This window comes from Arachis stenosperma, chromosome 2, assembly GCF_014773155.1.
Source record: "Arachis stenosperma cultivar V10309 chromosome 2, arast.V10309.gnm1.PFL2, whole genome shotgun sequence".
Lineage (NCBI taxonomy): Eukaryota > Viridiplantae > Streptophyta > Magnoliopsida > Fabales > Fabaceae > Arachis > Arachis stenosperma.
Window position 1 is genome coordinate 45478116 of NC_080378.1, and position 10109 is coordinate 45488224.

Here is a 10109-nt window from a genome sequence, read left to right on the forward strand (position 1 = left end):
AATTGCAATAATAATAAAAATCTAAGGCTAACCAAATGCAAGATAATAATGTTAACAACTCAATTAAACATCAATAAACATGAAAACATAAAATTTTATTGAAGGGAAATCAAATTCAACAAGAGTTCATGAAGCCAAAAGCAACCAAATAAAGAAAATAACAAGTAAAACTAAGAGAACAAGATGCAATAACAAGAAATTGCAAGAAAAAAAACTAAATCAAGACAAGATCCAAACCTAAATCTAAGAGGTAATTAAGCTAAATCTACCCTAATTCTAGAGAGAAGAAAGAGATTCTCTCTCTAGAATATAACCTAAAACATGTTGCTAAACTAAAACCTAATTGCTTTCTCATTTGATCCTCCTTGAGAATTGCATAAAATACTTTAGAAATGAGTTGGATTTGAGCTTGAGTAGGTCCAGAAATCGCCAGCCACATTTTTCTTAAGTGAGTCACGTGTTTCACGTCGCGCGTATGCATGGGGCATGCGTACGCGTGACTTGACGAAATCTCCAACGCACCCAACGCATGCATACGCGTGACCATGAATTACTCCAAATCCTCATTTCTTCATGAATTCTCCACTTTGCTTGCTTTTTCTTAACTTCTTCAATCCAATCGATGTCTTCTAAGCCTGAAATCACTCAACAAACACATCAAGGCATCGAATAGAATTAAAGTAACTTAAATTTACAAAATTAAGAGCCTAAAAAGCATGTTTTCACTCTTAAGCACAAATTAAAAAGAATTCACAAAATCATGCTATTTTCTTGAATAAATGTATGAAAAGTTGATAAAATCTACCAAATTCAATACAAGATAAACAATAAAATTGTGGTTTATCAAGAATTAGGGGGGTTTATTCAAAATTTGAATTTCAAAAGAAGGACGTTGGGTTGCAGCGTAATCGGCGCTAGATGTCGGGTTGGTGGCCTTTAGCGCCACCCGTCTAAAGAGAGAATGTCTCTCTTCTCTCTAGAATTAGGGTAGATTAGGTTAATTTTCTTTTAGGATTAGATTTCAATTGTTGCTTTGATTTAGTTTTCTTTGCAATTTATTGTTCTTACATCTTTGTTCTTTTAGTTTTAATTGCTATTTCCTTTATTTTGTTGCTTTTATGTTCATGACTCTTGTTGGATTTCCATTTTCTATTAATGCAATTTTGGTGTTTCTTTGTTTATTAATACTTAATTGAGTTGTTATTATTGTTTTCTTGCATTAGGTAGTGTATAATTTACATTTCTTGTTAATTTACTATACTTTCCTTTTATGCCTTTTAAGCGTTTGATAAAATACTTAGTTGGGTTTTAGAGTTGAATTTTGTACTCTTGGCTTGGGATGAGTAATTAAAAATTCTTGAATTGTCAAATTCTTTTATTGATTGGTAATTGAGGATTGCTAGTTGGCTTGAAATCCACTGAAGCTAATCTTTGATTAAGACTTGTGGACTAGAGTCAATTTTACTCACTTGACTTTCCTTCAATTGTTCAAAAATAACTAAGTGAGAGCAAAAGGCAATTACCATCACAATTGAGGATGACAATGAGGATAGGAATTTCAATTCTCACTCCTTGCCAAGACCCTTCTTAGTTGTTGACTTATTTTCTTATCATTTACATTCCTTGTCTCTTATTACAAAAAAAATCCCAAAATACCTCATAACCAATGATATGCACACTTCACTGCAATTCCTTGAGAGACGACTCGAGGTTTAAATAGTCTCGATTTTTATTGGTTTGTTTAAGTGACAAACAAATTAAACATTGATTGAAGGTTGTTTGTCAGTTTGGATCTATATTTCGATGAGATTATTTTGTGAAAATTCCTAATCGACGATTCCCCTCTATCACCCAAAGGTGGCGCTAAATGCCAAGATAGCAAGGCGAACCCCTTATGCGTTGACAACTTGCGCTAAACGCCCTAAGGTAGCGCTAAATGCCAGGTTGGCAGAATGCTTCCCTCATGGAGCTACATGGCCAAATACCAGTGAGCTCGTTCAGCTTCAAGACATTGCCTTGTATATTCCAAGCTTCCTTGTTTCTGTTTCATTCATTTTGCATGACTCAAATAAAAATAAAAATAACAAAAAGTAAGAAATAAGAAAGAAAAACAAATAAAATGAAATGAAAGGATATTAAAGATTGGCACTACAAGAAAATAAGTTTTCTGCCACGCTTTAAAAGCCTGCAAAAATGTGGAAAAAAGCGTGCCGATAGCTTCTCGCCACGCTTTTTGAGCTATCGGCACGCTTTTGAAAGGGTCACATCCGCAAGCATGCCGGTTGCTCTATCGCCATGCTTTTACAAATCTATCGGCACGCTTTCTATTTGGCCACGCTTTCAACTCTTGCCACGCTTAAAAACGTGATCATGTGTTAATCTATCAGTACGCTTTTAAAGCGTACCGAATAGTTCACATATCTCCACGCTTTTGAAGCGTGCCAAGAGTTGGTTTTGGCTACGCTTTGAAAGCATGCCGATAGAGCACAAACAACCATGTTTAAAAAGCGTGGCTTTCCTACTAAAACCTTTTCAAAGCGTGGCCTATTCCTTTGTCAATTTAAAAAAAAGGAGAAAATTAGAATGCATAATAATAATTAAAAAATTACAATTCTATAATAATAATTAAAAAGAGAAAATTAGAAGGGATAAGAATTGATTTTTTATTGATTTACATGCTATAATAATAATTTAAATTAAAACTGTAATGTTCCCAAAGATATAAAGCATGGAAAAACAAAAAGTGATATACAGCAGAACTATAATTAACAAAAAATTGATGTGGGAAGAACTCCTACTACCATTTGCTTTAAAAAACTGTGTGTGGTTGTAGCTCTCATCATCCTGCAGATGTCACCAAAAATTGTTTAGAACATAAGTTGACATTATATGTAGTAATTATAGACCTATTCTATTAATTTCAACATAAGCAAAAGCAACACAAAAAAGTGAAGAACATACAAGTTAAAATAAAGTTCACTGGTATAATCAAAAGACATTTCTCCCTCTCTAGTATCTAGAAAGAAGAAAATTGATTTGTAAATCTACCACCCCCTCTCAATAATGAACTATGCACAGAACAGTAACTGTATGAAAGAGCTTCATCTAAAGTAAATTTGCATAATTTCAAACCCTAATCTCAAGTAACAGTAAGAAAGCACAAAACCAACCACATTCTGAATATAATAAAACATTACAATTTCCCCCTTTTAAACTCCTTATTCATAGTTTCATAACAAATTGCTGCACCACACTCAAACAACACATCAAGCTAAGCTATAAACACAACAATTTTTTAAAAATTTCACAAATTTTTGAAAAATAAACAATTAGAAATCATATACCTAACCAGATCCGACGATGATGTTGTTAATGGGAATGAAGATGAGTTTGACGAAGAAGCCAATGAATCCCATAACCGTAATTTCGATTGCAGTACTAACAGCAACCTTGTAATATTCTACAAATGAAAAGGAAAAAATCAGATTCACAGCATCGAGATTCAAATCAAAATAATCATAATTAAATTAATAAAAAAAAAGGTACCTTTAAAATCTAAACCAAAATGTAATTACAAACTTATCTAACCTTGAGGATATGAGAATTCAACAAAAGAAAAACTAAAAGGTTTCTTGAAAGAGAATAGCTTCTCTTTAAATTCTTCAATGGCATTAAAATTGCCTAACCAGGAAGGAACAGAGAAACTCATCCTCTTCAGGACCAAACCATTTTCCATCACAAATTTAGCTAACCACAACTCATGCTCAAGTCCATGTACTTCTCCAAATTTCACAACCTCCTAGGTATTTTGCAAACACTCAGGCACGTCAGCAGAGCTAAAAAGCTCTTTGTCAAATTTAGATTTTAGTCCCGGATGATGATCAATCATTAAACAAATTCCAGATGAGAATCAAAGTAAAATTGATAAACCAAACATTTTCTCAAATTGATAAAATCTATTATTTAGGGGCTGCATAATCATTGTGATACTTATATGAGTATAGAATAGTGTCTCTAATTTTAATTAAAATAATTATTAACCTTTAAAATTAAAGTCTTGAGAATTGGTGACTTGAGAAGTATGACTAACAAAATTTCACCAACAACTAAGCCAAGCTCCAGATGCTTCAACGTTCCAAATGAAGGAAATGTTAGCACTGTTGATGGTGGCAAAACCTGCATGACAAATAAAGAATCTCAATTTGTATAAAACTTATGATATAAAAATAAGATGGAATAATAAATCTCTGTCTAGAACAAACAAATGTTTAAAAGCATATATTTCTCCTAATGCCAGCAAGCTGAATTAATACTCATGCATGTTACTACATTATAAATAATAACATAATTGATTTCTAATTAATCAGTAAAGTGTTACTATCTAGTATCTAATACAATTGGTATAGGAAACTACAATTTGATATCTAGTATTAGCTTAACAGAATCAGAAAAATAAAATTATGTTATAACTGCCAGAACAGAATCATACAAATCTGGTTTACTCAATCCACAAGCTACTGCCATTAGCTAATATCTGAATTATCAAATTGTACAACTAAAAATTTAGAACAATAATACAAAATATCAGATTCAATTTCTCTTCTCAATCTCTCTCTGCATCATAGTTTCATAGAAAAAGTAGATCTTTGAGTTGTTCAAGAGGAAAAAGTCTCTACAGGATCTTCTTCGGAACTAGAGTGATATCTATTTACAAATGAGACAATACAAAATTTATAAAACTTAAGTTTCAATGTATTTATTACTTTAAAGAAGTTTAAAATTTTCTGTTTATAGTAGCTTGAATGTGCCTTATATTAGATCATGTTGAGTATATTTTGGTTTTTCTTTTCTCTTACCAATGTTATTTTGGTTTTTCTTTTCCCCAGCCAATGCTAATTAATAAAGTAACTAGTTCACTTCATCAGTAATTCGACATAAGGCTGTTTATAATTCTATCAAGCATGATTAGAGTTCAAAGGGATAGATACAGCAAGATGCAAATTTCCAAGACAACCCTCGTAAACTTCTACAAGAATATATTTCAAAAAGCACGTAATAAATGTTTCATAAACTCAATAATCACACATAAACTTTTCAATTAATAACATAAACTTTTCAATTGTAAAAAATGCCTGGCCTCAATCCATGACCTACAACTAAAATTATGAAAGGAACAACTCAGCTATCTCAACTTTAGTATTTTGTAGTTAGAGTTTTCCAATGTTGTAAGACTGAACACTCAATCTAGACTCCAATTTAAAAATGACCACTGAAAATCTAGACTCCTATTTAAAAATGACCACTCAAACCCCATTATGCTAAGGTTGAAAACTCTGTTTCCTGCACAAGTTCTCGAGTCCTATTCTTTCTCTATTTTGTACTTTCAATGATCATCCAAATTATTGGTTAGAAACTTCCAATTATAGTTTAGAAAACTTTGGTTTAATTTGTCTAATTTGTATATGCATAAAATGAAAAGTTCATAGTTGGGGAGGGATGAGCGACTAGTTGGGGAACAAATAGAAGATTAATAGCAAATTAAACACAGCAAAACCAATTTAATAACAGAACCAGAACAAATAGAAGATTAACAAAGAGAAGAGAGGTCTAGAAGATTTAAAAAACAGAGTAGTTAAAAGGAGAATTTCACAAACCCAGGAATCAGGAAGAACGACAGCGGCATTCACGGGACGGGGAGGGCAGCAACATTCACGGGACGGGGAGGACAGCGACGCTCACAGGACGGGAGAGTAGGACGCAGACGTTCACGGGACGGAGACGACACGACGAGGTGAACACGCCTTGGACCGAGACCGCGAGACGTGCGAGTTTGCGATGGCGTGTGCGAAGGGGATTCTGTGCGACAGCGGTTCTGGCGTGTGCGAGGGAGAGAAGAGAGTGACGGAAGAGAAAACTAAAATGCAGATAAGAGAGCGAGAGAAGAGACTTAGGGAGTTAGGGTTCCAGTGAGGGGAGGGTGATTTTAGATTTAGGGTTCGACAGATGAACGAGGGTTCGACAGATGAGGATGAAGGCGATGAAGGCAATGAACAGTCTCGGATGATGAAAGCATGAGGACGAAGGTCATTGGGTTAGAGGAAAGGCATGGGTGATGAACCATGAATGATGAAGATGGAGATGTTGTTTGAGGATGATGACGGTGCGGGTAACTTTTAGGTTTTTTTTTTGTGACTGGGTCATTTTTAGGATTAAAACTATTGTGTGATGTTGTTAAGGAAAAAAATGTTAAGTGTGGAAAAAAATTGGGTGGGAAACTAAATTTTGGGAGGAAACTCTATCGGTACGTTTTTTTTGTGGGGTGCCAAAATATACAGAACTAGTGTTAAACCCGTGCGATGCACGGGCTTATATTTAAATTTGATAAGTTAAATTAAAAATAATATTTTATAATCATATATTTTTTAAATTTAGTATAACACTATCATCATCGTTATATAATAAACGTGTTAAATATGTTGTTTTATCTTTATTCAAAGTAAAATATGAATAGAAGAGTTCAAAGTTTATAATATTTTTGAACCATAAGGAGGGAGATAAAAAAATAAGAACATATATAACTGTAATAATAACATGTTAATTTTACTCTAAATTTTATATCAAAAAGCTAATAAAAATTTATCGACAACCTAGTATCTTACTAACTTCATTAGAAAATCATTGGATGTTGTGCTCCTTGTTACACATTTCATTTCAAATTTGAAAAAAGAGTTATAGATAAATTAGTTATATCTATAGTAAAGATTTGTACAAAAGTGTAAATCATAACATGCTATTAAAATAAAAATAATATTATTCTTACCTAAATATTATTAAAAACCTCTTTGAACACGACATTTGTTGTTGATGACTTTGGATTGCCGTATTCGTTTAGAATTAAAATCCTGAGGCCACTGCGACTCTTAACTCTTGACAAAGCAACATAAAGTTGTCCATGGGTGAACACTGATTTTGGCAAATAAAGCCGTACATGTGATAATAATTGACCCTGACTCATGTTAATGGTCATTGCAAAGCATACTGTTAATGAAAATTGTCTCTGTTGGAACTTAAATGACAATCCTGAATCTGAAGGGATCAAGTTCATTCTTGGAATGTACACTTTATCTCCAATATTTCTACCGGTCACTACCGTCGCTCCAATTACGTTGCTGCCAAGTTTGTTAACTATTAATCTTGTCCCGTTGCATAAACCTAAAGTCTGGTCTATGTTTCGCAGTAGCATTATAGCGACTCCTGACTTCAAAGTCAACTTGTGATTGAGTAGTCCCGAACATTTGATGTCATTTAGAAACTCTGGTGTGAACCACTCTTGTTTTACATCTTCATTCTCATCAGTTTGACATGTTGTGTCAGAGCTCAAATACTCCTTTTCCATCCCTGGAAAGATTGTCAAGACAAAATTGTTTACCTTCTCGACACTCTTAAGTGTGGGTGCAAGAATTGCTCTACTCTGAAAATACTTGTAATCTGACATGTTTTGCAACAAATTTAGATATGCAAAGTCTACCAAATGAGAGAGAAGATTATCAGTAGTTGTAATCAATAGATCATCTGGAATTTCAACTTCTGATTCATCACCAACAACAGAGCCAATATTTCCATTTCCAACATCAAGTATCCAATTAGCAAATATCTTCATTTCACCTTCATCTTGATCCGAAGAAGACATTAGAAGCCTCATATTCGTATGCAGTTTCAGAACCTTACAAAATGACCACAGATGGGATGAGTTAATAGCGGATGCTAATATATCGTGTCTACTTCCTTTCGAAATCACCGGAAGTATCTGTCTGAAATCAGCTCCTAGAACAACAATCTTACCACCAAATGGTTGATGTGTCTTATGTTGATCGGTAACTGACATAAGATTCCTAAGTGTCCGATCAAGTGCTTTAAAACGGCAGTTGTACCTTCCCTCGCATACAACATATTGAGAACTCAAAATTGGATCCTGTTTTGGACTTCTCTGATCTCTCCTCATACCACATCATGGCGTCGCAATACCGACAAAAAATTCTGGGTCACCAATATCTATCACATCTAATAATCACCAAGATAATAAATTGTTTTAGTTATATCTGCAACAAATACTTTATATAAAAATATACCTTTCTTTCACCATGTTAAGTATAAAAATAATATTCATAAAAGATTACCGAAAAATATAATTTATGGATTAAAAAGATGAGATCATATAATACAATTTTATTGTGCCAACTTCAAGATTTAAGTTTTACAATCAATCAATGTTCAAATACAAAAATTATAATATATAACCATATCTTAGTTTAAATTTTAAAACTTGAACACTAAACGATAATTTTTTGTTTATAAAAAGCATAACAATAGTAAATAATAAAGTGCTGATATTGCTACTTCTTAAATTACTTGTATTCTCAGCAACATCGAATATGGTTGGATATTAAATTTGCACATAATCATCTAAAATAGTCGTATTTTCAGTAATATCCTCAATTTCTTGAAAATTTTTTGAAAGATTTGTAGTCAATTCCTTTAAAAATGTTTCTCTTTGTATTAGGTGTCTTTTTTTTCAGCTATGCACACTTCTTATAATTCTGTAGTATCTAAATTTGAATTATCTAAATTTGAATTAAATGTACTTACTCCTGTAATCATTAGAGATAATATATCAAGTACTTTATATTATAAAAAAAGAAAAATGAATATATGTTAAATGTTTGAATCAGCTGAATTATGAATATATATTATGAAGGTAGTATTAAAGATAAAAGAAGTAAAATTTTAGCTTTGTGATAATTACAATCTATCATGCTTATCTTACCATGTCTCTTTTGAAGTAGCATAGTCTTCCTATTCAGTCTTACATCCCTTTGCAATCTAATTCCATTTGTGTACTCCAATGAATCTATAATAATTATTTAGCATATACCATGATTGTTTTTAATAGACCAATTAAAAAGTTAAATGTTTGGTCTTTAAGTAATAAAAACATATTAACATAGTAACCGGTAGATATTATTTGATGTTTGTTGAAGATGTTGTTGACTTATCTGATGACATGGACTATCATATGCTTCATGTGTGATACCCGAATTACTAATATCACTAATATTGGAACATCATTTTTTTCATCTACAGAGTGTAGATTAGTAGTTGGAGACCTTGATCAATATGGTGTTGGGTTATTACCTAATAAGATAACTCGAGATATTAGTTTTGAACATTTTTTGTTAAAGTTTATAATTGAATAAATAGTAGGAAAATCAAAATACATAAAGTGCATGTACATTCCCATAAGTAAGTTCCAAAAAAAATAATCCAAAAATAAATCTGTATTAATGCTATTTGTAATGTTCGACAACACCGATTGAAAATGTACACCATTGGAACTATCACTCGAATTTTCTGTAATTTTTTCATAAACAAATTTAGTAACATATTACGAAGACAATGTAAATTAATAATTTATTACTTGTCAATAGCTAAATAATATATAGAAAATATTGTATTTGATGAGTTTTCATTCGGCCAAAATACTCATGACATGTTAGTTATTTTGTATACCAAATAAAAACTAAATATATAGAACTGACATACTTAAAAATACCAAATAAAAAAATATATTATTCTAACCTAAAAACAAAAATGATAAAATAATTAATTTATTTTTTTATATAAAATCTACGTTGAATTGTGCTTTGCTTTGTATTTTCTTTGTTTTTTAATATTAATTTTCTCTACAATATAATCTTACTTCTCTTTGGACTTCTTGCATCTTTCAATATATACCTAAAAATATCAAATAAATAAATTTTTTAACCAATTAAAAATATATATACATTATACATAATACATTTTTATTATCAAATTTAATATATTATTAAAAAAATAAAGTAGTACACATATGACAGCGTAGTACATGTATGGTGTTTGTTTACTGAGACAAAAATGATAAAAGACATAGTCATACTCATACACAAACACCTATTAAAAATATGTATTTTGTGTCTCTCTAAAATGCTGAAACACTAATTTTTAACTTGAGACACTAATTTTTTTACAATTTTTTCTCATGTATAACTTATCAAATAGAATATGAAATTAGT

The 10109-nt window shown here is 31.5% G+C and overlaps 1 protein-coding gene and 1 long non-coding RNA gene across 2 annotated transcripts; both read right to left on the minus strand.

Annotated features, from left to right (window-relative positions):
• Positions 1-2161: 2161 nt before the first annotated feature.
• LOC130960843 (uncharacterized) lies at positions 2162-6197 on the minus strand. The gene is made up of 4 exons (XR_009079273.1): positions 5655-6197; positions 4042-4176; positions 3345-3460; positions 2162-2844 (listed from the first exon to the last, which is right to left on the minus strand). It is a non-coding gene; the product is annotated as an uncharacterized LOC130960843 (long non-coding RNA).
• A 623-nt stretch (positions 6198-6820) lies between these two features.
• Positions 6821-8002, minus strand: LOC130962840 (uncharacterized). Its single transcript, XM_057889001.1, has one exon. The coding sequence runs from the start codon at positions 8000-8002 to the stop codon at positions 6821-6823; it is 1182 nt and encodes a 393-aa protein (XP_057744984.1).
• Between the last annotated feature and the right edge of the window lie 2107 nt (positions 8003-10109).